Source organism: Chelon labrosus (assembly GCF_963514085.1).
Source record: "Chelon labrosus genome assembly, chromosome: 7".
NCBI lineage: Eukaryota > Metazoa > Chordata > Actinopteri > Mugiliformes > Mugilidae > Chelon > Chelon labrosus.
The window spans coordinates 14,910,124-14,938,020 of NC_140343.1; the positions used below are offsets into that span (position 1 = coordinate 14,910,124).

The 27,897-nt window shown below is 40.8% G+C and overlaps 2 protein-coding genes across 3 annotated transcripts; one reads left to right on the forward strand and one right to left on the reverse strand.

Moving 5' to 3' along the window:
* Positions 1–8,400: 8,400 nt before the first annotated feature.
* On the reverse strand, positions 8,401–11,322 carry xcr1a.1 (chemokine (C motif) receptor 1a, duplicate 1). Its single transcript, XM_084548054.1, has 2 exons — positions 10,374–11,322; positions 8,401–10,289 (listed from the first exon to the last, which is right to left on the reverse strand). The coding sequence occupies exon 2, from the start codon at positions 10,271–10,273 to the stop codon at positions 9,251–9,253; it is 1,023 nt and encodes a 340-aa protein (XP_084404180.1). The 5' UTR covers positions 10,274–10,289; positions 10,374–11,322; the 3' UTR covers positions 8,401–9,250.
* Positions 11,323–12,819: 1,497 nt separating this feature from the next.
* Positions 12,820–27,690, forward strand: fyco1a (FYVE and coiled-coil domain autophagy adaptor 1a). 2 transcript variants are annotated; one of them, XM_084548257.1, is made up of 18 exons: positions 12,820–12,873; positions 14,061–14,175; positions 14,866–14,972; positions 15,152–15,277; positions 15,865–15,971; positions 16,415–16,558; positions 16,673–16,766; positions 16,893–19,397; positions 19,832–19,924; positions 20,841–20,959; positions 21,041–21,208; positions 21,951–22,103; positions 22,204–22,433; positions 22,791–22,944; positions 23,756–23,842; positions 23,925–24,135; positions 25,560–25,669; positions 26,104–27,690. In XM_084548257.1, the coding sequence occupies exons 2-18, from the start codon at positions 14,115–14,117 to the stop codon at positions 26,177–26,179; spliced, it is 4,545 nt and encodes a 1,514-aa protein (XP_084404383.1). In that variant the 5' UTR covers positions 12,820–12,873; positions 14,061–14,114; the 3' UTR covers positions 26,180–27,690. The 2 variants fall into 2 exon arrangements, with proteins under 2 accessions (XP_084404383.1, XP_084404384.1); XM_084548258.1 differs by having other exon boundaries at positions 12,821–12,873; positions 14,064–14,175.
* The last annotated feature ends 207 nt before the right edge of the window (positions 27,691–27,897 follow it).

Consider the following 27,897-nt stretch of genomic DNA (forward strand, 5'->3'; position numbering starts at 1 on the left):
GTCTTTCCTAGGTGTACATTATCACTTTTTATACCATGGTCTGGGTGAATACTCGATTCTGATTGGCTGGAGGGTGTGGGATTAATTTCTGTTAATGGACACCTCGTCGGGCATTATCCCTTACTTAACCCACACCCTCCAGCCAATCAGAATCGAGTATTCACCCAGACCATGGTATAAATATATATACTATATATACTACTACAAGTATCTATCTATCTATCTATCTATCTATCTATCTATCTCTATCTAGTGTTTTGCATCAATATACTGTATTACAAACTTTGTTCAATGATTCCACTGTGTCTGTAGTATTCTCTCTACTACTGCAGTACTTTTACAGAGATGTATTTACTGTACTGTACATGTAGTACCATAATGAAACCTTGAGTTTTGTGTCTAGAGTTGTGAAAAATGACATCAAGGTTCTGAAAATAGTAGCAAAGTGATTGTAAAAAACTGTATTTGCATATCCTCATGATGAAAATCTATTGCATTGCATTAGTTTTGGAGACTGAAACAGGGGCCAAAGGTGGTTGCAGTGCTCATGTGCTACCCCTAGACCCCCCCCCCCCCACCCCCCCCCCCCCCCCACCCCCCCCCCCCCCCCCACCCACACACACACACACACACACACTTTTAAAATTGCAGCTCCACCCCTGGCTCACAGTATGTATGGGACTGTAATAGAATAATAATAATTTTTTTTTTAAAAAAAACATAGCATACCATACCATATATATGTAACACGTGGATTACAGTCAGACATGATCATCTGACATCAGTCCCCTCAATACACTTAAAAAGTGCTTAATGCAACATCCAAATTAAGAGACTTGGGTTAACATTAACATGACTCTCTGACCAATGGAGAGATGTTATGCTCGAAGCAGGTCTACGCTCGAAACAGTGTCGAGCATTCAAAGCAGATGTCTCACGACAAGATGTTTCGATGTTTCCATTTCGATTGCTTCATCAGTTGAAAGATCACGTGACTCCCCAAATGAAGCTGAAATTATCTTGTTTTAAAATAAAAATCTCTGAACCACCCAAATCCCCTAACCAGTTTCACGAGCATTTTGTACAACTACTGTCATCAACATCCCAAGATGCACAAGCATTTCACTTATTTGGTAAATATATTTTTGTATTTCTATCAATTTTATAAAAGCATATATTTAAAACATACAGTATTATATGATGTCAAACTCATACAAGTATATTACTTAATATAAAAGAAAAAAGAATCAAGCATTTCGAGATGCACATACTGTAGATCCTTTATTGTTAAGCAAACACAACTTTCTCTGTCACGACCCTTCGTTTCATGCGAATGCTATGTATAATATTATCCAGCAGATGTCGCCACATTTAATTGTATCAAATGCTTCGAAACACATTAACAAAATTCGTATTATTGCTACCTTAACATTGGGCTACATTTGCTAAATTACGAATACGAATGGAAACGGCTTCATTTGCCAACAAAAGCTTTCCAGTCAGCCATGCCCTTCTTGAAAGATGGTGTGAGGTCTCGCTCATGGATTGTGTCCAAGAGGACCTCTGTTTGTATGACAGAAAGCAGAGTAGCTACACACCTGGGGTAAGTAAGATGTAGAGCATAGCATATCTTCATGGGCCTTCATGCACGAACCTAATTTTTCTGACACACAAACAAGCCAGCCATGACAGCTGCAGCTAAACAAATGGTTCCAGCGATGATGACTGAGACAGAAACGGCAGTCACACTGGCTTCATGGACGTTCTTCTCGAGGTGAAAAACAGACATCAGCTTTCATTATCACTGCAAGGTTTGTTGTGGCCCACAGAGTTGTCAAGGCCATACAAAACGTTCACAAATTATGTTGTGTCATTATGTGGACAGGCTCTCACCTTTTTGCAGTTCTGCTCCATCTCTTGTGACCTCTCTGCAACAGAAATCACTTTATTAGGTATGAGAATCCTCGCTGTAGTTCATGAACATTTTTATTATATTTAGAGAGTAATATGGCTCATGTCCTTCACCTGTTTTGCACCGTATTGCTTTTTTGCAAGTGCTGAATGCGAAAACCAAAATAACAAACAGGGAAATCCACGCTGCGAAAGCATACATCACTTTCACCAGCCATGAATCTTCCTGGATCACTCCGGCGTCACCAAGCTCCACGACAGCAACAATGACGACGGCAACTGTGTGTAAAACACATGTGGACATGAAATGATAGACAGACAGACAGTGGGAAGTATCTGAAGTGGCAGTGGACGCTGTCAATATTCTGTGTTGTTTTCAAGCAATAGTTTAGCAATAGCAATAGACATTTTAGACCTTTGATTTTTAATGCACTAAGGTATGGAATCAGATGCATTTCCTTACCTGAGAGAATGGCTTGGATCGCAGTACACACTTGGACAGTGAGGACACTAATCACCTTTCTTGAATAGAGCAAAAGATGAACAGACAGTGTTGAAATAAAGGTCAAACAAAGTGTTTAGGTACAGGAAGTGGATTTGCACTTACAGTTCATGGCTGGGTCCGCACGGCAAAAACGGGATTATCAGCTCTATCACATTAATCCCCAACACCACCGTCACAAGAATAGGGACCTAAACAGACACAAACAGACACACATTAACCTTTAAACAATTTAGAAATGTAGAGTCAAGTATACATCATTACTTACTACTTTGTAGATTTTCCCCAACCAAAAAAATAACGCAGACGATATTTCAGCTGCAACACTAAGAATAATCAGTATCCTTGACACCTATAAAAGAAATAAAACACATTTAATCCCATCTCATTAAACATGGCATTTAGCAATTGAAGAAGTAAACTTTGAAGGGACATTGGAATTGACACGTCTGAGGCAATTCCAACCATATGTTGATCTCTCCTGTCTCTGCTCCCCTGCCGATCAGGTTTCCTGATCATACTCCTTTGTCTACCCTCCCCATCTCCTCTCCCCTGCTGATCAGAGCCTTGATCATACTACCTGAGTGTCACTCCTTTGTCCTTTTGTCCTTTTGTTTTGACCTTGTCTGGGAGCCACCCCTGCCCCCTACTGAGTTCACCCTCCTGTGTAAAGTTGCCCTTGGCTGACCAATATACATCCACTATACAATCTAATCAGGAACTGTCTGCAACCGCACCCAGGGACAGGGTATATCTGTGCTCTGGCCCTGCATTCAGGGTCAGTCTCTGGTCTCAGATCCACTCTGTGTCGGTAGGCTCACCATGACCTGGAACTCCAATAAACCTCCACCACTTCAGCAAACTTGGAACTAAGACTTGGATTGTTTTTTCCTTCAACACAATCTAAGCTGATTTAAGACCTCCTAGATGAGGTTGTATAAAATTTAAATAAAATTACATACATTAAATGTTTCCCCAAAAAAAAGAAAAAATAATCAGAAAATGCCAATAACTACTCTTAACCGCAGCTACATAAAATCTCTTATTAAAGATGCTTTGGAATTTTATTAAGTCAAACCCATTTTTTTTCCCAATGTGTATATTTAAATTCTGTTATTACACTGTGGTCTTTTATTGTTCAAAGTACTGCACACAAGGAATTCACAGGAAACAATGCAGGCATGCAGGACAAGGAGATCGAGAAACTGTTACTACGGCAACAAATGGATAACAACTGATTTCTTACCACAGTTAGATGATGAGAATTACAGCCGCTGCCAGAGGAGACTATGAATAAGTTAATCACTTTCTAAGGAGAGATACAATTAGAGAGTAGTTAATATTCTCATAGCATTTTGTGAGTAGGACTGCACAGCATTTATTGGACGACATGAGGTCATACTCACAGCGCTGCAGACCAGTTTCACTACAGTCAAAACACAGTCCACACACATCAGCGCAGTACCTATTTGCTGAAGACACTGCAGAAGAACAATGAGCAGGTGTGTGAATAAAACTGCCAAAGTCAATTTATTTATGGATCATATTCTGCATAATTTCAGAAAATCAAATCCACATTTGTGTCCCTCCTTACCTGAGCTTTTGTAGTGAGTGTAGGAACAGACAAACGGGTCATTGTAGGAGTTGTTGTCGTACTTGGCATTGTAGTAGTTGTTGTCGTAATTGTACTTGGCTTTGTAGTAGTTGTTGTACTGCTTGCCTCTGTAGTACTTGTTGTGGTACTTGGCTTTGTAGTAGTTGTTGAACTGCTTGCCTCTATAGTCGTTGTTGTCATACTTGGCATTGTAATAGTTGTTGTACGGCTTGCCTCTGTAGTACTTGTTGTCGTACTTGGCTTTGGAGTAGTTGTTGTACTGCTTGCCTCTGTAGTACTTGTTGTTGTACTTGGCTTTGTAGTAGTTGTTGTCGTACTTGCCTCTGTAGTACTTGTTGTTGTACTTGGCTTTGTAGTAGTTGTTGTACTGCTTGCCTCTGTAGTACTTGTTGTTGTACTTGGCTTTGTAGTAGTTGTTGTCGTACTTGCCTCTGTAGTACTTGTTGTGGTACTTGGCTTTGTAGTAGTTGTTGTACTGCTTGCCTCTGTAGTACTTCTTGTCGTACTTGGCTTTGTAGTAGTTGTTGTACTGCTTGCCTCTGTAGTACTTCTTGTCGTACTTGGTTTTGTAGTAGTTGTTGTACTGCTTGCCTCTGTAGTACTTGTTGTCGTACTTGGCTTTGGAGTAGTTGTTGTACTACTTGCCTCTGTAGTACTTCTTGTCGTACTTGGCTTTGTAGTAGTTGTTGTACTGCTTGCCTCTGTAGTACTTGTTGTCGTACTTGGCTTTGGAGTAGTTGTTGTACTGCTTGCCTCTGCAGTACTTGTTGTCGTACTTGCCTCTTTAGTACTTGTTGTCGTACTCGGCATTGTAGTAGTTGTTGGTAGACTTAAAGTTCCCACATGTTCCCAGAACACTGAATAACTCTGAACAAATGTGGCTCTGAAACACATTAGACAGGAACCCATGTTGATGAAAATCCTCAGTATTGTAATATTTTATAGTCCGGCCCTTTTTGCTCTTGTCTTTTGGAGATAAGCTGAAGTGTGAAGATATTTTAAAACTAACCTTAAGATGAGGTCTGTTGAAAACTCTGCTCCTGGGGCAGTCCAGTTAACACTGACTTGATCCTTTCGTTCATTGTTTTTATGAGTTACAGCCATACTCTGAGAAGACCGACAAAAACCAAGCAATAGCCCGTACAGTACATATTTATTTATACTTCAGTTCATTTAAATGTGTTACTTGAAATTGACGTTGGAAAAACAGTTTGACCAGTTACATGTAATCTAATGATTACTTACATTACCGCATGTCAGGAGTCGAGATTTATCAGCTTCAAGTATGTTAAATGTTCCAACTGGATGCCCACTGTCTCCCGCACTTGTCTGTCGAGCCTCCAACATAAATCCTCGAAATTGTGTGCCGTCCTTTGTCCTGAGGTGAACTGGAAAATTATTTGAAGATTGGTAACAATGAAAATATATACTGCTGATGACAACTGCAATGACTGTTTTTGTGGAACAAAAAAAATAATAATCTGTACCTGTAACAGGATCCCTGGGATTACTGACTGGTATGTAATCAACCATAAATGGGCATACAGTGGTCTGAGGAGTATAAAGAGTCCCCGCACTATTCTCATGACGTGGCAACATGGATTCACACGCAGATGGGAATATGCCATCTGAATACCCATACACGTTTGTGATGATGTTCAGGCCAACCAAGATGCACATCCACATCTGTGAAACAAGCGTCATGCTGATAGCCAGATGATGCCTTCAAGTACCACTTGTCTATATATAGATACAAACACACATACAGAACCATTGTATGTGAACAAAGGAATGAATACAAATTTATGTACCCCACCTCTCGCCCGATGACAGCTGGGATAGGCTCCAGCAACACTGCAACCCTTCACAGGACAAGCAGTTACAGAAGATGAATGAATGAATAATTTAGGCCCCAGATAAAGATGTTGTTAAATAAATGTTACATAAAATGTACATTTTCAATTTGTTATTCAAATTCAAACTTTAGAGACTGATTTAAAACCTCCTTGGCAAAGTAAACCTAGACTGACAAAGAGTAACAAATGAAAAGACAGAATACCTTACCTTAAAAAAAACTGTATGGTGAAAGTGCCACAGCTGATACCATTAAAAAAAGTTGCTTGCTTTAGGAAACTAGAAGAGACCTCATGAACGTCTTAGAAGAAAGGTGTGTGCCAGAGAGCAGTCCTACAAAATAGGAGGAAGGACTGCTGGAGAGGGCTGGCTGACCCCACCCACATGCACAGCTGCAGTGTGGGTTACCAAAAGTGTGTTGATTCCTTATTTGAATCCGGTTCACGAAGCGGATCCTGATTACTGATTCACGAGGGGCTATATGGTTTTAAGTTGTTCAAACAGCCCAAGACACATTTAAGGACTACAACAGACCCTGGGAGTTGGCACTTTATATAATGTGACATTGTACTACAGTCAGTTCAGAGATCATCAGGACACAAAGTGATATACACCAAACAGGCATAACATTATGACCACCTTCCTAATAACGTGTCGTTGTGCCTCCAAAACAGTTGTGACTCATCAGATAATGGACATAGGCCTTCTGAGGGTGTCCCATGGTGTCTGGTAACAGTGGGGGCCTTTGGGTCCTATGGGTTGAGGGGAGGGTCCTCTGTGGATCATCCCACAGACACTTGATCAGTTTGGGATCTAGTGAAGTTGGAGGCCAGGTCAACACCTTGTGCTGTTCTTCACATTTTTTGAGTTGTTCCTAAAGCGTTTTTGTGTGTTTGCCTGTGTCAGGCTGCATCCTGCTGGGGATGGCTGCTGCACATCAAGGAGTGTCATTGCTATGGGGTGTGGGTGCCTGGTCTGGTCTAGGTGGGTGGTACATGTCTCAGTAGCATCCACATGAATGCCAGGTCCAAAAGTTTCCCAGCAGAACATTGCATTGTCTCAAGATGGTCAATGTCTTTTACTTCTCCTGTCAGTGGTCATAATGTTACCATGCCAGGAAAATGTAACTCAGTCAAATTACTCGCCAATAAACAAATAAATATCTATTTGTACAGAAGACACCCCCCTAGACTGGTTTCACTCCTATCTCTCAGGCCGTACCCAGTTCATTCAACTCAAGTCCTTCAGATCCCAGCCCTCCCGCGTTACTTCAGGTGTGCCCCAGGGCTCTGTCCTGGGGCCCCTCCTCTTCATCACTTACCTCCTCCCCCTTGGTAATATCTTCTGCACATTTAATATTCACTTCCACTGCTTCGCGGATGACACCCAGCTCTACCTATCCACCAAACCAACTTCCACCCTACCTCCCTCCTCCCTCATCATCTGTTTATCCGAAATAAAATCCTGGTTCCCCTCACACTTTCTAAAACTAAACAGTGACAAAACAGAACTCCAAATCCCCACTTTCCAAAGCTGACAGTTTTTCCCTCACAATCGACAGTTCCTTAGTTTCCACCTCCCCCCAGGTTAATAGGGTGTCATCCTTGACAGCTCATTATCATTTCAATCTCACATCAATAACGTTACCCGGTCTGCATATTTCCACTTACGCAATATAAATTGTCTCCGCCCCTCCCTCAGCCCCCATACCACTTCCATCCTTGTTCACAGCCTTGTCACCTCCCGCATTGACTACTGCAACTCTCTCCTTTTCGGCCTCCCTCACAAATCCCTCCATAAGCTTCAAATGGTCCAGAATTCAGTCGCTCGCATCATCAACCAAAACCTTCATTTCACCACATTACCCCCGTGCTTCAGCATCTCCACTGGCTCCCAGTCAAAATCTCCACACCTTCAAGGCCATTCATAACCTCGCCCCTCCTTATCTCTCAGGTCTCCTCCATATTGTCACCCCCTCCCGCTCCCTCAGATCCTCCTCCTCTATCCACCTCTCTGTGCCCTCAGCAGAGCAGAGCCTTCAGTTTGCTCTGGAACTCTGGAACTCACTAGTCACTGTACAGTGTCCTTGTGAGTCTTGAAAGGCGCTTATAAATAAAATGTATTATTATTATTATTATTATTATTATTATAAGTCCACAGTTCAAAAACAGCTCCATACCTCAAATCAAATATGACAACAGCAATGCATAATCACACAGAGAATAATGACTTTTACTTCTTCCCTTGGGATTTAATCTAAACTATTAACTTTATATTAATGTTTTGCACTTGGTTTTGTTGTCAAATCTAAATATGGTTCCAGTCTATAATTGCTGACTCTATCAGTGTGATCTGTTCTAGACATTCATTCATTCATTCATTCATCTTCTGTAGGCGCTTGTCAGGACAAGGGTCGCGGGGGACACCAGGAAAGAACCCACGTAGACAGAGGGAGAATAAGAATAAGAATAAGAATAAGAAAAACCTTTATTAGTCCCGCAATGGGGAAATTGCAGTTCACAACAGATTACAGAAAATGCAGAATAAAAAGTAGAAAGAGCAAAAAGATTAGCTATAAAAGATAAATTGTGAAACAGAATCAGATTATATATTTTATAGAAATATTGCACAGATTACACAGAACATGCAAACTCCACACAGAAAGTTCACAGTCCGCCTGGAATCGAACCCGGAACCTTCCTGCTGTGAGGTAAATAAAAGTCACTATAATCGTAGAGGGAAGTTTCTGGGCAAAGGGTGTGTCCAGGTTTATGGTAAAACCTGAATGTTTGAACAGATGTTAATAAAATAATAAAAATAATGAAATAATAATAAAAAAAATGTCGTGAGTTACTTCATTTGTATTTTTATTTACTGCACAAAGGGCACGTCATATAAAGGAAATAAAAAATGTAAGCTAAGTATGTTTGACATGGAATTCAGTTTTACACTAATAGACCACGTTTAAACTTCAGAGCATACTGACAGGGATTACAACAAAAGAGTTGTGGACAAACCCACTGCATGATTCTGACATATCTAAAACTATATTTAACATTTCCATAGTGACACACTGAATGAAATATACAGAAAAAAAGAGAAGATATTAAACATCCAATCCGGTACTGTGAAGATATACGTTAAAGTATCTACTCACCCACTGGTACTAATCAAAAAATATTTTTATAGAAAATGCTACTGTAAGATAATTTAACAATTCAAGTCATATGTCCCAAGCAAATGACAAAGGTTTGGCACAGCTGCACACACACAGTTTAAAGAGCAATGGATTGAATATCAACTTGAACACTGTGTGCATCTTTCTACAAACAGTAACATGTTGACAGATACGTTTTTGGACTGAGCAGCTAGTACATTGATCCTTGTGAAACCAGATTTTGCATTCTGACCGGCTGTTCCTCAATTCGACTTTGCTGTTTGAACACTCGATGCAGCAGTGACTTTAAATGGCTCCTAAACTTCACTCCAACAAATGCATAAAAGACAGGATTCAAGCAGCAGTGGGAGAAAGCAATGAGACGGCACACATAGAGTACATAGTCAAGTTTGGTACTTGCTTCACATGTCTCAAATGGTGGAAACAAATTGTCAGCCAAAATGCTCAAAAAAATGGCCACATTATATGGCACCCAGCCAATGAAGAACACAGCCACGATACAGAAGACTAACTTGACCGCTCTGTTCTTTGTGTGGGATCTTGTTTTGGTGATTCTCTTCAGTATTCGAATGTAGCAGAAAGCCATGACCACAAAAGCAACCAAGAAGAAAACATTCTGTTGCGATATGGCTACTGTTTTCCACACTGTATGACTGTATTCACAGCCTACAGAGAACTTTTCTTTGTGGTGGATTGTGGTGACAGTGCTGTAGAGCAGTGAGGGCATGGCAGCTCCAATGCTGATTATCCATGTGAAAACGGACACAAAAATTCCGATGTTGAGTCTTTGCGAGCTGAGGTCAGAGAAAGGGTGGACCACGGCAAGATACCTGTAGACGGTCATGATGGTCAGGAAGATGATGCTGCTGTAAAACCCGGCGAAAAAGACAAAAGTCACAACTTTGCACAGCATCTCAGAAAACAACCATCCTTCGACGTGGTAAATGGCCCAGAAGGGGAGACCGCTGGTGAAGACGAGGTCAGAGATGGCCAGGTTGAGGATGAAAATGTTGGTGAGAGATTTAAGGTTTTCATACAAAGCCAAGATTACAAGGACGAGGATGTTTCCTGTCAGGCTCAGTGTGATCACGATGGAGAGGAAAGCTGGAATGGCAATGGATCCAAATTTGACCACTTCGCCTTTTTCACAGACTTCATCGTCATAGTCATTGTCATAGTCAGTGTTATTGTCCATGGTCCCATTTGAATCCATTGCTCTTTTTTAGAACCTGGTAAAGAGATATTTAATTAGTGTGGGAATGTATTGACTTCTCATGGCTACATAATAGTTTGTGAACTGCAAAACAACCTACCTTCTGCCTGATGGGACTGATGTGTTGTGACGGCTCCTGTTCACTTGACACAGAGCTAAAATAGAAGTGCCTATAATAATGTGACAGGTTGGGTTTTCTGTTCCCTTTTAGTTTTTTGTAGTAGCTGCCTGTGACACCCTGATCTCAGCTGGGCGTGTGATTGTGGCTGTCTATTGCAAACATACCTGCATGGCAACATGAAAACGTTCTCATCATAATACCAAACAGAACAACGTAAATGTTTTAGATTTAAGTTTATTTCACCTCACTCAAGGTTCTAAAGATGAATTAAGAATACCTTAATTACAAAACCTACTCAGTGTAAAGTGTCAATCTTAACCTTAAGGAGGAACTACTGTTTTTTACAACCTGCGCCTTATTTCTAGCATCAAAATACGGCCGTTTACTCACCCAAATAACTTTTGTCATTTGCACAAGTTTAGGAAATAATTAGATCAATGTAAATCCATATAGGAGTGACACGGCACCGAGACGCAGCCTCTAAGTAACGCATTATCTGCCGTGAAACTTGTCCAACTTGTTGAGTCTGGAGTTACCTGTTATCTCTGAGCGGCGCACGCACCCGCAACGGTCGGCTTGTTTACCTGTAATTTGCTACTGCTATGGTTTGTCCACAGCCTCAGAAAAATCATCATTGGAAAAATATTCAGCCATGTTTCAAAAAACTAGCAGTAGCAAATTACAGGTAAACAAGCCGACCATTGCGGGTGCATGCACCGCTCAGAGATGACATCTTCCAGGTCAGAAGATATCATCCAGGGTCTGTAGGTCAATCTACAGACCCTGGATGATGATAACAGGTAACTCTGGACTCAACGGGGAATAGCACTAGCGTACGATAACAAAATATTGGCGAAATGTTTCGTGGCAGATAATGTGTTATTTAGAGGCTGCGTCTCGGTGCCCCAGTCACTCCTGCTATATGGTTTTACGTTGATCTAATTATTTTCCTTGGGCAAGTCAAGTCAAGTCAAGTCACAGGCTATGTCAAGTCAAGTCAAGTCCTGTAGTAGGTCAAGTCAAGTCCAAGTCAAGTCACCTTATTATTGTAATTTTACCTGCAGAATCTGATCTTAAAGTGATATAAGTAACTGTCAGTAAATGACAATAATTTGGATTTGCATTGTAAATACTCATGTTCAGTAAAATACATCATAGAATCAAACAAAATCGTAATAACTTCATAAAATTATTTATTTATCACCTGCCAACAGTGTTTGAAATGTTTTAAATTTTCAACATTGAGTCGATAAAACAAATAACTTATCATCCAACAGACTCTTCTCTGAACACCTCCCTCTCTCTTTCTCTCAGACACAGTTTGCGTTTAACTTTGGTGTACGTAAGGTACGAGAGGGCATGACCGGGCATGACTGATGATAGTGTCGTGATCCAGTCATGACACGCTATTCTCAGCCTGCGCTCCAGCTGGGTAATCAACTTTATTTTTTAAAATAATTTATATATTTTATATTCAAACTGTATATAACGCAAGTCATTCAAGTCATCGTGTCTCAAGTCAAGTCAAGTCCCGAGTCTTTAACTTCCAAGTCCGAGTCAAGTCTCAAGTATTTTAGTTTTTGTCAAATCAAGTCACAAGTCATAAAAATAGCGACTTGAGTCGACTCGAGTCCAAGTCACCAAGTCACAAGTCCCCATGTCTGGTATTTTATGCTAGAAATAAGGCCCAGGTTGTAAAAAACTGTAGTTCCCCTTTAAGACTCGTTCACACATGCACTGCATTACTGACATTTTCCACATATTACCAGGAGGAGCTGTATGCGGGAACATTCAGTTGGAGCAGTCATTAAACTGACTTCATCATGTTGGTGTCCTAGTGTATTTTCCTGTTGGGCTGATTGTTTTAGTTCAGTTTAGATTCTGTAGTTATTCTCTAATTTAAAAGTATTTTTTCATAATGCAAACAGTTGGATTTTTCTTTCATTCATTATATCCAAAAAGGTTTAAAAAGGCAACTGGACTTGTAGAGTTTTTGTTGGATTAGCAATTTTTTTCCTGGTTAATTTCCTGGTTAAACGGTTTATTATAATTTTTTTCAGATAAAGGTACTTGTGCTGAAAGTTTTCACAGGCAAGAATAGTGGTAAAGCAAAATCACAACATACATTTAAAGCTGCTCATGTTAGATAATACATTTTTTGTATTAGTTCAATTGAAATATATCAAACTTAAACATTTCTGTCTATCAAAATTTTCTGCTATAATTGTCATGGCGTCCAGTTGTCAAACCAACAGGAAAATGGGACGCTTATTAAGTGATCACTCCACTGTTTACTTCTGCTACTGCAACCAAACTATTCATTTTTGTCGTCCCGCCCATTAACCTCAGCCATTGGTCCATTGGCTCCACGTCGCTTTGTCACTGGATGGCCACCTGTCAATCACGACACTTCCAAACGTTAGTATGCGCACTCAAACGCTCAGAGTTGTTGTTGTGATGTTGACTCATATCTCTAAAAGTATGTTAAAGTTACTTTTCTTTTGCTAGTCTTTCACCAGAAACTACTTAGAAACATGTTAGATTGTCAAAGTTAACTTGTCGCCGCCGATGTCACCGCTGTTTTATGTATGTCTGTCAAAGTTTAGGTTTAACGTCTTGGGACAGCTACAAAAGCATAAAAGTGCGTTTTTAAAAGAGTAGTTTTAATAGCTATAGCTGCACCCAGTTTATAATAATTTGTTGTCATTTGAATTTGGAAAAGTAATATTATCGCTTTTAGTGTCGACATTTAGTGTTGTCAAACTGTTATTGATGTTTTTTTTGTTGACAGTTGAAACCCGACTCTCGTTAACCTAGTTAGTTAGCTGTTAGCTAAACCACAGTGTAAATGCTGTGTGCTAAAACGTTCAGGCGTTAATGTGATTTGTTCAACATTTACAGTGTATTCAAAACGTTTCTGTCATACAGCATACTTAGTTCATGCTTTGTTTACTTCCACATAGCTAGCAAGTGGTGGGCACAGTAACGTTAGCACATTTACACTACCCACCATCTATAAATAGTAACTTTGTGAAAAAGATGTTGACTAAATTTCATGGTTATTGCAGACATCATTTGTGTTTCTAGTGTTTTATGGACATTGGAGGTGAAGCAGCACCTTGTTTAACGCTTTAAACAAATGCTATACTGATCTTCCTTATAGTCCTTTTGGATTATACCCTCTCTGTTTCTCTCTTGATCCACATTTTAAGTTGGGTTTGTGACTTTTATTGTTTACACAGTGTTTAATATATCTGATACAAGAATCACATACACTCACTTGACAAAACATGTAATAATAATAATATAGATGTCAATTAAACTATGATCATGTTGGGGGGATGTAGTTTATGAAACTGTTACACTGTAGTGAATTAAACACAAAAGTGTTTCTGACTAAAATGAGGTTGTCAAGATATTAGAAATGTGTTTTGGTACAACAATAAACTGGCCCTAACATATCAAACAAAACGACATATTTGGCAAATTATTGTATCTTTGTGACCGACTTTCTGGCCTCTAATTTCTTTGTCAGGACTGGGTATTATACACCTTGCCAGACCTCTAATTAACATCTAACACATGTTTCTGAATCGTGAGAGAGGATGTTCTAAAGCATTCATGACAATCTTTTGTTCCAGACTTATTCTGATTCTCTTGATTCAGCAGACTGGATGTGACCCTGTTACCCCTGGTTGCTGGGGAGCGAGCGGTGGGGCAATGGCTGCTGGGGCTACGGTCGGGGAGAGCCAGCTCCAGAGGATTATCCGAGATCTGCATGGTACGTCAGCTTTATGTGTGTGTGTGTGTGTGTGTGTGTGTGTGTGTGTGAATACGCTGGCCCCAGGCAGCTGTTGTTTGACATGCTTTGACTGCAGAGAAGAGGAAAAAGAGTTAGAAAGGTGCGATTTCAGAACCTTTGTCTCAGTGTCAAGTCCGAGTGCAATAATCTGGAACTATCTGACCTCTCCTCGCCATCAAATCATTTGGGAAAACCGGCATCTGAGCTCATGTTTGTGTAGTAAGGGTGTGGTGGGAGCGTCCGTCAGCATGCAGCGAGACAGAGAGTGTGTGCTGAGGCTGCATCCATCACAGGTGTCCTTCCAATATTTACGATGGATACGAGGCAAGTTTTTATTACACAGCCTGTACTCGTAGTTGAAGATGGGAAAGGGTTGGATTTTTAGACACTAGGTTTATTTAAGTGTATGTTGCAAGCTTTGTGCTTCTTTTCCTGTCTTAATAGCTGAATATTGACTAGTTACGGTTAAAAATCCCTTTGTATGAGATGTATAAACAGTACCTGGTTGCTTGTGCCGTCTGTTTGTGTTCCTTTGGGTTGATAAATGAGATAAGAAGTTTTTTTTATTTTCATTGTCAGGTATAAAACAACAAAATACAAATGCCACCCGTTTTGTAAGAAACATGTGTTACTGTCACTTTTTCTGAACTGTGTTTCTATGAATTTCAGAGGCCGTTGCAGAGCTTGCGAAGGAGTACAAGGAGAGTGGGGAGCCAATCACAGATGACAGTACCACTCTGCACAAATTCTCCTACAAACTGGAGTATCTGCTACAGGTTGGATTTTGAGTTCCTACGGAGTAAAAACAATGCACAGGAACCTAATTCGTTTAAAGAATGATCATACTTTCACAGATGTAAAGTTTACATGACAGATGAATCACTGAATTTTGTCTCACTGTATTGCTTAGATAATACATTCAACAGTTTTCATTCCGATCACGTTTTTCTTTCAGTTTGACCAGAAGGAGAAAACAACATTTCTTGGTACAAAGAAGGACTACTGGGATTACTTCAATGACTGTCTGGCTAAGATCAAAGGAGCCAATGATGGTATCCGCTTTGTCAAATCCATCGCTGAGGTGTGATTTTATTGTTTCTATACATATTTTTTTAATGACACGACAGTATCACTGATTACGTTTGGATTAATGCTATCAAGTAAGCTCTTGAATGATTAGCAAGTAATCTTAATGTTTAGCTCAGTTTATTGTGTTTTTGATGTTATATTTCACATTGTTTTGCTAATTTGATGTCCTTTTTATGTAAAGTGTCTTTGAGTATCTTGAAAAGCGCTTTTAAATAAAATGTATTATTATTATTATTATTAAGTATGTAGAATAGAATAGAATAGAATGCCTTTATTGTCACTTGTTTTGGCTCAGTGACTTTTTACATTGCTGCTTAAAAATCTATATTTTTTTCATTGTACATATGTGTTGTATCCCATTAGCAGTAATATACAACATATTGTGGATTTTATTTTGCTCTTGATTTTTACGGGTATATAGCACAAAATAGCAGGTGTTGCATTTAAAGCAGATTATATGTGGATATTTGTAACATTAATTTATTATTGCTTTCCTTGACTCTGTAGTTTTGTGGAATATCCGTGGAGTGTGAATAAGCTCTGCTTTTGGTAAAACAATGTCTGCTTCTGCTTTGATAGCTGAAAACATCTCTAGGCAAGGGAAGAGCGTTTATTCGTTACTCCCTCGTGCACCAGCGGTTAGCTGACACTCTGCAGCAGTGTCTGATGAACCACAGAGTGACCAGGTAAAGCTGTCAGATCTAATCTCATATCCTTATTCGTGCTTATCTGTTTGACGTAGTGTTTAACTCGACTTGACTTTCTGATAAATTGGGCTACTGCTTCAGAAGAAGTGGACCCATTAAGTACAGTTAAGCAGAACTTCTGTTTTAGTTTTCAGTGATTTATAGAAGCCAGAAGTTGCGTGTTCAGTGTTATATATGCATGCTACCAAATAGAGAAATACAAGATATTTTTTTTTAATGATAGATATCACAGTTTTGGTGTTAAATACAATCTACCATTACACTATGTATTGTGACTTAAGGAAATTGTGTATTTTCTGGTTGTGATGTCAGTAGTTTTCTGATGAATTTCCAAATGTGAAACAAAACCTCTCTTTTCTCACTCTATTATTGTTGTTCTCTCTTTCTCTCTCTCTCTCCCTCTCTCCCTCTCTCTCCTACAGTGACTGGTACTATGCAAGAAGTCCCTTCTTGAAGCCCCACCTTAGTGTTGACATCATCAATCACCTGTACGAGCTCAACGAGGTGCAGTTTGATGTGGCGTCCAGAGGTCATGACCTTGATGCCTCCTGGCCAACTTTTGCAAGGTAACAAGTCACAACAAGTCACAAAAATAACACACACACAGCACATAAATACGTGCTTGGTGTTTAAGCTGTGTGGCCTTTACCAATGCTTGTAGTATTTCTTCTAATCAACAGGAGGACACTGGGCAGTGGAAGCTCACCTGGCCATATGTGGAAACCACCTAGTCGTAGTTCTAGTATTAACAGTCTGGCTAGCACCTATTCCCAGGTAATGTATATGTGTCTCTAATAACATCTTGTCATTTTATAATCCTGTCATCTTGTAATAATTTAAATAACTACAAGATATTCATCACTTCTTCCCTTGTTTTCTTCTTTCCTTGCAACCATCAAGCAAGCCCCTGAGTTCCCTTCTAGCCCTGACTATGGTCAGGGTCTGATGAATGACCTGAATGAGTCTTTGCCTGCATGCATGGAAGATGGCAGCACAGTTGAAGACCTCCGTTTAGAGCTTGATCAGTCAGAACTCAAGCAGCGAGAACTCATCGATAAGGTGCAGCAGCTAGGTGAAGAAGGTGCTCAGCTCAGGGGAGTAGTTGTGGAGCTTCAGAGACAGCTGGATGTATCACTTACTAGACAAGAAGAGCAACAGGGCTTGCAGGGAGAGCTCAACGCTCTGCAGGGAAGAGAGGAGGCTCTGTCCAGAGAGGTGGAAGTACTCAGGACTAGGGAAAAAAACAGGGAGGCTCAGCAGCTCCTGCTTCAGGAAAAACTGGCAGCTGCTGAAGGGAAGAATGTAGAGCTCATGGCCAAGTTGGATGGAGTTCTGAATGAGAAGGGCCAGCAGGCAGCTAGTCACTTCGATTCAGCGCAGAAAATACACGAGTTACTGGACAGATTAAAAGAGGCGGAGAATGGGAAGATGGAAGCTGTAGCTGAGGTGGAGGAGAAGAAGAGACAAGCAGAAAGGCTAGAGGAGGAGCTCAGAGTCAAGGAGGCAGCGTTAAAGAATAGTGAATCTAAACTTGGAGCTTTAGTAACATCAGTGTCTGAAGAGAAGGCCAAGTTGGAGGCAAAAGTCAAGGAACAGTGCAGTGCCCTTGACAAGCTGCAGGGGGCCTTGACATTAAGAGAGAAGGAGGCGAGCAACATACAGAGGCAGCTGCTTGACCTACAAAGATCTCTAGAGGAGAAAGAAAAAGAGGTGGAGGAGGTGAAGAGAAGGGCACAAGGAGATAAAGAAGAGATGCAGAAGAATGTTGGTGGCTTGAAAGAGTCCCTGGAAGCTGAAGTAATTGCTCTTACAGAGCAGCTTAAGACAAAAGAGGCAGAGCTAACCTCCAGCTGTGAGACACTACAACAGCTAGAAGCCAAGAACCTAAGTTTGACCACAGAGAGGGAGAAACTGACCACCAGCCTTGCTGAGCTGGAGGGTAACCTCAAAGAACAGACTGCCAAGACAGAAGACTATAGGACACAGTGCGCTAACCTAATGGAACTAAATGAGAAGCTGCTGACCTCAGAGAAGAGAAATGAAGAGCTGAAGAAGGAAATGGCAGAAAACAGATCAGTTCTTGAGAATGAATTAGCAGCTTTAAGGGCTTCTGAGAAACAACTTAGAGGTCAGTTGGATGATACCAAGATGACAGTGGATGAGAAAGAAAAGCGGCTGCGTGAAGAGAACTGCAAGTTGGATGAGAGTCTGCAACGAGCAATAATGGCTGTGAATCTCTCAGAGACTGAGTCAAAGCGACTGGAGCAGGAGAACAAGAGTCTACGAGAGGAGCAGGACACCGTGAAATCAGCTCTTAGTCGCATGCAGGCTGACTTGAAGAGTGTTCATGGGCAGATTGGAGAGTTGGAGAAAAACTTGGGAACCTCGCGCAAAAATGAAGCCGGTCTTCAAGAACAGCTCCAAGCCAAAGAAGCCCAGTTAGAGAGCAAAGAGAAGGACCTTGTTAGGTTGCAGTCTAGATTACAACATTTGGAGGCCAAGGAGAAGGAGCTTGAAGCTGCCAAATCTGATGCAGAAGCAATCTGTGCTAGACAGACAGAAATGATTGAAAGAGTCACCTCTGAGAAACAGGTGTTTGAGATGTCTCAGCTGGAAAGGAGTGCTGCCCAAGTCAAAGAGAAGGAGGAAGTAACTGGCAAACTAACTGTGGTTGAAGGTCAGTTGGAGGTAAGCATGAAAGAAGTATCCAGGCTCCAGGCAGAGGTCCTGGACCTCAGGGTGCATGTGAAGAGATCTGAGGAGGAAAAGCTTAAATCCCAAGCACAGCTGGAAGTGACACAAGCCCAAAGAGATGAGCTCAGGACATTGACCGAGCAGCTTAAATCCCAGACAGAGGCACTGAATCAGAAGCATATTACCGACCTCATGGAGTGCAAAAAGAAAGAAGAGGCACTCATTGAACAGCGTGATCGAGAAGTAGCTGCTTGTGCCGAGTTTGCCATCTCTGCAGCAGCCATGCGAGAAGAGCTTTCCACCCTCAAGGCAGAAAATGACAGGCAATCCTTAGAGAACAATGAGATACGTGACGGTCTGCACAGGGCAAACACTGAGATGGCAGAGCTGGGCATGACCATCTGTAAGCTCAGCGCCGAAAAGGAGGAGGCCAGTGCGCATTTGGTGGGAAATTCTGCTAAGATTGAAGAACTGGAGAAAGAGGTGGAGCGACTAGAGCAGTCGATGGAAGAACTTCGGCTGAAGAATAACAGTTTAAGAGAAGAGCTTACACAGAAGGAGACACTTCCAGAGACTATCACGGAGCTTCGTGAAGAGCTGGAAAAGACCAAGAACCAAGTAAAAAGCATCAAGGACTCCAGCCGAGAGGAGATGGAGGCTGTCAAGTTCCAGATGAGCTCAGAGAGCATGAATAATCAGGTTCAGATAAAGGTGAGTGAGACAGACCCTGTTAATCTTGAACCTGTATTTACACTGTTCCCTAGGAGATTTAACTTAATGACTTCAGTGATCCCTGACTTTGGTCACGCTCATCATCAAAATGTCTCACCACGTTCTGGATGGGTGGGTTGGCATAAAAATTTGCTCGTTGTCATGTTGTCTTCAGGATGATGTATAATAAAGTGAAAAAAGACGTGTTCACATAGAGCTATCTGGGCCTGGAATTACATTTTCAGTAGTCCTCAACTGCATGCTTTCACCACTGATTGCTTGTTATATCACTTTTAGGAAACACTGATGTTCAACATGATAAAACACATCATGTTTGCATAAGAATGTCAGTGTTATAACTGTAATCTGCCAGTGTATTAGCTTTTGGTTTAAAGCCAGCAGCATTGTTTTAAATGCAATCTCTTGCGTTTCAGAGTGTGAATGAGCAGTTGAACGAGGTGACGTCTCAGCTGCAGGAGGAGATGAAGAAAGTGTCCAGCTTGCAGGCCAAAGTGTCTGAATTAGAGGTTTGTGTCTTTCAAAAATCATGGCGGTGGCAGAATGTGCATAATCTCTGCATGACTTTGCTCTCTAACAAACATCTTGCTAGAAACACATCGGTGTATAAAAATACACCACTGTCAGAATACAAATATATGACGAGCTCACCTCAGCTCAAGTTTAAAGTAAAACACACTGTATGATCAAAGAAAGACCGTATTGTAAATTGCATTCAGTTGTACGACATCCCATACAAGACAATCAGTGCCTTTATCATTTGCAGAGGGGATTTCTTTTCACCGATAATGAGATGCCTTCATTATAAGAGCATTTTTTTTCCCTTGATTGCACAAGGTAAAATCCCCGTAGTCCTAATCAAAAGAATAGCTCACAGAGTAGTCGTAGAGATCATCTTTTCCCTCTGTTGTTAGACATGTTTATATGTTTATATCTTGAATTTCATCTTGAGTGTAGTTTCTCACATCTTATTGGAGGGTTCATGGCATTCCACAGGTGGTGACGTTAATATTTATTCACTCACTCTGGTGTGAGGTACACATATAGAATTATTTTTGTTGCATGTTAGATAGTAATGAGATTAGAAAATTTTGTTGAACTATCTAATTCCTGTTGATTGAGTTTAGTATCCTCTACACGTGTCCACACTACCCTGACATCGGTGGCAGGGGCAAGGACCTTGAACAAACTCCGGCGTATTATGAACAATCCACCGCCCTCAACATGACAGCATAGTCAGGCAGAGAAGTTTGTTCAGTGGCAGGCTGCTGTCTCTGTCTTGCTCCACGGACAGGTTGAGGAGGTCATTTGTTCCTCAGGGCATAAGACTATACAGTGCCTTCCTGTGAGGAAACAACTGGACTTTGGTCATTGCTGCAATATATTATCAATATATTATGTGTGTTTCCCTTATCTTTAATAAAGGCTGTGAATGAGCAGTATTTGCAGCTAACTGGTGAGAAAGACGCTTACATCACAAAGACCGAAGCGACCATTCGTGAGAATGAAAGCGAGATTCATCAACTCAGAGAAGCGGTAACCAGGTGTGTTCATGACCAGTGACACTTGTGAACTACAACTTAAGATGGAAAAAGAAATAATGACAATTCTGTTTCTCTCTTCAGGGCTGAGGAAGCACACTTGACTGTACAAAAGGTCTGCGAGGAACTGAAGGAGAAACTAAACACAACAGAAGCTGACAAACAAAACCAATACCTAAAGATGATTGCAGAGATCGATGACCTTAACAGAACCAAGACTATCCTTGAAGAGCGGCTCATCGAGCTCATACGGTATCATCTTTCTCTATTATAGATGGGTGAAAGACTGTCAATTTCAACAGGCAGATTATTATTATTTTTTTTTTTTTACGATGAAGGGTGTTAGGATTCATTTTCTCTTTGATTTCTACCACTGTACTACATTTGGTTTGGTGTCTACTCTTTGATAGTCCCCTGTGGAAGTGTGTTGTTTAAATTGGTTCTTCCAGTAAGAGTCACCCTCCGCAAAATTAGGTCTTAGTAGCAGGATGAGGGGAAAGGCTTCTTAAAAGGCTGAGATAATTTACTGAGATCAAACGTGAAAGAAAGAAAAGTGTTACAGAGAGGTCGACGTGAGAGGTGAAGTGTGATAGAGAGACACCACTGAAAAGAACAACAGCTTTTCGTGCATCATTCTTTGCTCAAAACACAATGGAATAGAATGAAACACAAAAACAATGATGCTCTCAACTCCCTTGGTGTGTGCCCACATGATTTCAACCTTTAGTACTCTTGTATTATTCACGCCTTCGTTGTTTTTTCATCATGTGGGCAAATGAAGAAACATCTTCATATGAAATTTTTCTTTGATACAAATACTTGCCATGCTATTTTTGTTCAAGTTGTGAAAGACTGGACGTCACAAAGTAATGAAATTTATTTACAGCTTTCACTCACCTTATTTTGCAATCATTTTCCCAAACCATGGTAAAGATTTTTTAAGGCAAAGCAGAGTGACTCTAAAGATGCGTTTGTTTTTCCTTCATTACATCAGGGACAAAGATGCTCTGTGGCAGAAGTCAGACGCTCTGGAGTTTGAGCAGAAACTGCGAGCAGAAGAGCGCTGGTGGTTGGTAGATAAGGAGGCCACGCACTGTCTTGACTGCAAGAGCCAGTTCACCTGGTGGCTGCGCAGACATCACTGCAGGTGGGCTTTCAGTTGTCTGTGGCTCACCTTTTCCAACATGCAACAAATATTGGTTTAACTTGGATAAAAAATGTTTATATATTTTTTGATACTGTTTTAGGCTTTGTGGACGCATCTTTTGCTACTACTGCAGCAACAACTATGTCATGACCAAGCACAGTGAGAAGAAAGAACGCTGCTGCAAGGACTGCTACACCCAACACAGTGCAGTGGTGGAGAGGTTTACGGAGGCAGAGCTGAGTCCTTCCAAAGTGCAGCCTCCTCCTCCTGGAGCTGGGCCTCAACCACCTCCTGAACCGGCTCCATATAAACCCACTCCCAGGGTAACAGGTGAGTGTTCACGAGGCAAGCACCTGCTCACCACAACATGCTAATGTCACAACCACTCACTTGGCCCAATTGTCGTAGTTCCCTAGCTCTTATATGTCTTTTGTTAACTAGAGGGATTTAGGCAGAAGTGAAAAGACTGACCTTATATTGAGGAACAAAAGAATTTCTGTTCAGTAGACAAAAAAGGGAAGATGCTGACATTTCTTCTAATTACTTTCATTCTATTGTAAACAAGGAGAAAACCACATAATGCTATTTTTGTTCTCATTGTGTTTTGTAGACAATGGGAGTCTAGACAATTCCCACATTGTTGTAAATAAATTATTCAGTCGACTAAAGTCATTGATTTCTTTGCAGTTTCAGATCCCAGTAACAGACCTGATGATGGAGCTTTTGACATAATCACAGAAGAAGAGGTGAATGGCGTCTATGACAGTGACACCACCTCTCAGACCACAGGAGGCTCTCTTGACGGCGAACAAGACCGGCGGCCCCCGGGAGCAATGGATATGTGAGTGTTAGATTTTCTGTGCACAACACAGCGGAATGAGGACGACACACGGTTCAGCTGATCATTTTCTGAGTCAGTATGTGACTCTGTCTTTAACTGATCGGGCTTCTTGGATGGAGCTCAGCCAGAGACATCAACCATTCAAAACACATGAAACAGCAACACGTTTTTGAATGGAGTTATCAATCATGTAGCATCAGTGGTTCAAGATAAATCTAAACAAACAAGTCATACATCATTCATTGATTTAAATAAAAGCATATAACTGCTGTGAAGAAAGAAAATAAACACAGTCTTGGCCCACTACTGTTTGTTTCAATGCAGAAGTTTCCGGTGAATTAGAGAGTGTACTTTTGACTTTTACTGATATGGTAAAAATGGAATTACAGAAACAGGGAAGTGCCAAAAAAGTTTCATGGGGGAGGGACAAGACTCTGTTTCATACTGTCTGGAAACATCTACAGCAGAAGTACTTGATTTGTGATAAGCACATTTTCTACCCCTCACGTGAGCATTGACAGTAAGGAGGTTACCACCTTCAAAAACACCCTTATGGTCCATTACGATGAATAGGCGCTGGATGTGGGTGAAATTTATAGTCCATCTTAAATGCGTATTCATAATGCCGGAGTGTATCCCTAAGATATATTTAAAGAGAAACCTATTTTTCTACACGAGGACAATGTGGCGATTCACAGCGAAAGAAATCAGTTTTACTCTGATGTAACTGCACCGTTACATCGCTTATGTTTTGCAAGCATTTTCATAACTAAAGAATACTGTTTTCATTGCTTTGTGTTGCATGTTGCAGAGGCACAGGAGACATGACCCCTGATGAAGAGCACGTCCCCACTGTTCAGGACTCAGAGATCAACCTGCTCAAATCAGGAGAAGTCTCGTGAGTCTTTCATATATTTCATATACACTTGTGTCTCAAAGTTAAGTCTCTGAAGCGTCTGAAAATGACATTGTGATTACAGGATGGCAGTCCCCCTCAGCATTGATGATATTTGTCAGTTTGGTGACGGTTCCAGGGAGCTCTTCGTCAAGTCCAGCTGTTACAGTGTCATAACTGTTTATGTGGCTGACTGTGGCCCAACTATCAGCTGGATGTTTTCCTCTGAGCCCAAGAGCATATCCTTTAGTGTGGTTTACCGGGAATCCACTGACACTCAGATGGAAGAGTCCAAGGTACATCTGCTATGTAATTTTACATTGGTGCACTGAGAACTTTGGAACCACTGTCAAGTTTTATTTGTTTGTTTTTTTTTACTCGTCTTAAAGGGGAACTACCGTTTCTTACAACCTGGACCTTATTTCTGCCATAAAATACCATTATTTACTGCTATTCCCCATTAAGTCCGGAGTTAACTGTTGTCTATTCGCAGACTATTGTCTATTGTTGTCGTGCAGCGGTTTGTTGTTCTTTGGCCAGCTGTTCCTCTCTCTGTCTCCACATCCTCCTTTCAACAAGCTCCTCATCCGTATACTCTGGCTCAAAACGGTAAGGACGTCCATCATAGACAAAGTTGTCGTCCACAACCTCAGAATCGGAAAAATATTCAGCCATGTTGCAAAAAACTAGATGTAGCAAATCACAGATAAACAAGCCGCACGGGTTGTGTGTGCGGCGCTCAGAGATGACATCATCCAGGTCAGAAGTTAGTAGGTCAATCTACAGACCCCGGATGATGACAACAGGTAACTCCGGACTCAACGGGGGAATAGCACTAGCTTATCATAACAAAATATTGGTGAAATGAAGTTTTGCGGCAGATAATGCGTTATTTAGAGGCTGCGTTTCGGTGCCCCAGTCACTCTCGCTATATGGATATACGCAGAGCTAAATATCGTGCGTATGACTCCAAATAACACCAAAGTTATATGGGTGAGTAAACGATCGCCAGGAATAAGGTCCAGGTTGTAAAAAACAATAGTTCCCCTTCAAGAACATGAAGCTAAAGCCCAAGAATTGTGAATATGTCTTGATTCCAGAGGATTCATTCCATTCAGCCTTTGTTAAGTCTGGCAAAGTCCATGCAAGCAATCACCAAAGGCAATGATTTTACATCATTTTAAATTGAAATACATCCTAAGGATGAATATAACTCTCTTCAATTGTGGCAAAAATAAAATGCCAATAATCTCACACATCATGATTCAAATGCAGAAGTTATTAACAGGCACAATAGGCTGAAGCTGTGCGTGCTGTTCGTGGGTGCCTCGTACGGAGAGCAGGGCCATTTTGCTTCATGTTTCAAATGGTACGGTCAAAAGAAAGCCTCTGCAGGTTGGCCGTGTTGCTCAGCAGGTTGAGGCACACATTCTGCACTTAAAATGTCAGGGGTTATAAATGAGTTATGACCTTTCATTGCATATTCCCCTTCCCCTCACTCTCTTGCCAGTCTTTTCTACTGTGTGATTTATTTTTATACTCCTTTTTTTTTTTTTTTTTTTTTTTTTTTTTAAAGCTTACAGATTAATCCTGTTGCATGTATAAGATTATATAAAGTAAAACAGAAACTACTATAGATTTATCCATGTGGGTGATTTGTCAGACAGCCTGTGGAAAAAATTCCACTTGAGAGATTTCAGTTTCTCTGTTCTGCTCTCAGGTCCTGATTCCTCTGACTCGCTGCGATTCCCATAAAGAGAAAATTCAGGGGCAGATGAAAGTTAGGCACCCTGGCCTCTACACGCTCATCTTTGACAACTCCTTCTCACGGTACGAGGCTCCAAATATGCTCTTTTCCCTGTTCCCTGTTCCAACCTTGCATTAATATCCGCCCTGCTCAATACGATCAGCTTTAGGTACGTGTGTTCGCACCTAGCATTGACATGTGTCTCCAAATGCGTCTTCACGTATGATCACAGTTGCGCGCTCTGTATGCAAATAAACCCAGACATCATCTGAGGTGCAGTAGAATATTCTTAAAGCTGCTGTCTGTATTAGATCATTACCTCTGTCCAGAACCTCGGTCAGAGATGGCTCTCTCAAATGTTATCTGATTCTCCAGGACAGCTGTTAATGCAAGCTCTGAACTGGACCTTAGTCCGCGTTTGTGTGTGCGTGCCTGTGTGTGTGTGCACATTTGGTATTTAAGATGGCTTAATCCTAAAAAGATTTTAGTCCTTTGATCAGAAACCCTTTTTCCACAGGTTCGTCTCCAAGAAAGTCTTCTACCATCTGACCATGGAGAAGCCCATAATCTACGACGGAAGCGACTGTCCCTGAAGCTTTACACCACAAGCTCCCACAGAGGCGTCACCGCGACGTCACTGTGGCAGCTACAGTAGAAAGAAACTGACTAAGATGGCATTTCCGTCACTTTTATGCTCTTCTATCTCACAAACCAAGTATTTTATGTTTTCAGAAATGTTTCGCATTATTTAACTGCATTTGCCTTGTGCTCATGTTTTAATTGTGGCCCAAGTAAATTGTTGTCAACACAATGAAAGAAGGAAACAGAAAAAAAAAAACAATTGTAGGTTTTAACAAGTCTTTTTTTTTTTTTTTTTTAAATGAAAACCAAGTAATACTGTACATACAGTACCTTTAGCACATCTAGGTTAAGTTGTTCATTTAGAGTAGTCCATTTTCTCTTTCTTATCCCACATATGTTGGATATACAGGAAAGTAACACTAGCAGGATGAAACCAGATAAAAGATAGTAAATATTTATCTTGAAAATTCATTTTTTAAGACCCACCTTCGTGGCCAGTTTTAAATGTCTTGTGCAATCGTCTTGATCAAACAGGTAACAAGGCAAAGAAGGTGCAAACAGAAAGCAGTGGTTGAGGCTTCTTTTTAAATCAGCTTGTCTGAACATTATATTTGGACTTGCAGGAAGGAAACAAAGCAGGAACCAATAACTGACATGGACAAGCGACATTTCTGCTTCATAACAAAGCAAATACGCACTTTGCGAAAATCTCAGGAGCGGTAGCATGTTCTAGTTTAATGTTTTGGAAAAACAGGGACTGCCCTCTTATTTCCCGTGTAAGGAGTCCCGCACACCAGCTTCCTCTATCTAGTTTGTATGATCTAGATTGATTTCATGTGTCATTACAATGACTTTCAGTTAACTGACTGTCAGCTAACAAGCTACTGTACTTTCAATGTGCCTTTTTTAATTGCCAGGGATTAGTAGTCTGCAATGATCATGACACTTGGTATGAATCAATGCCATTCTGTAAAAGCTTTTAAATCACGATATGCACAATGTTATATATTTAAGTTACATCATATTTGAAATCACTCTTTGTTTTTCTTGTTCTCTCAGCTATTTAGTAGGGTGGGATATTGTGTGCATTTTATTATTTTTAAGCAAAGCAATAAGAAAGAATGATTTCTTTTACACACAAACCGTCACTATTTTGCAGTGCAGTCTGCTGCTTTTGGAGAGATGTGTTTGCACTTCAGTCTACTCTCGTTTATATTTTTGATGTGGATAAATTGGTGCAAGTTAGGCACAAAGCTTCATAATTTTCTCTACCGAACTGCACTTTGTGATAAGTATTTTTTTAATGGCTACAAACAATATTGAACCTGTTAAATTTATATGGTCACTGTCAAATAATTCACACAGGGAGAGATTTTTCTACTTTTTGTGGAGATAATGTGTGCATGATTCATTCAGCTTAACTAGTAGGAGACGCTAAGTAATAATGAATAAAATGTGGGAGTGATGATGTCTTTGACATCCACTAATCTCTGTCTGCTTGAGTGTGTTACAGCTTGTAATGTCTGAACAATAAGATAAGACGGGTCACTTCTGCGTGCAGCCTCGATTTTCCAGGAATCTGACGTTGACATGTTTCCTGTCGACACAATACCTCCTGCTGAATTTACATTTCAAGAGATGACGGGAACGCTTCACAGACACTAAAAGCTTTGGAAGGTCGGTCTGTCATGAATTGTTAAACCACCAAGCGCTGACACCTATTTTGGCC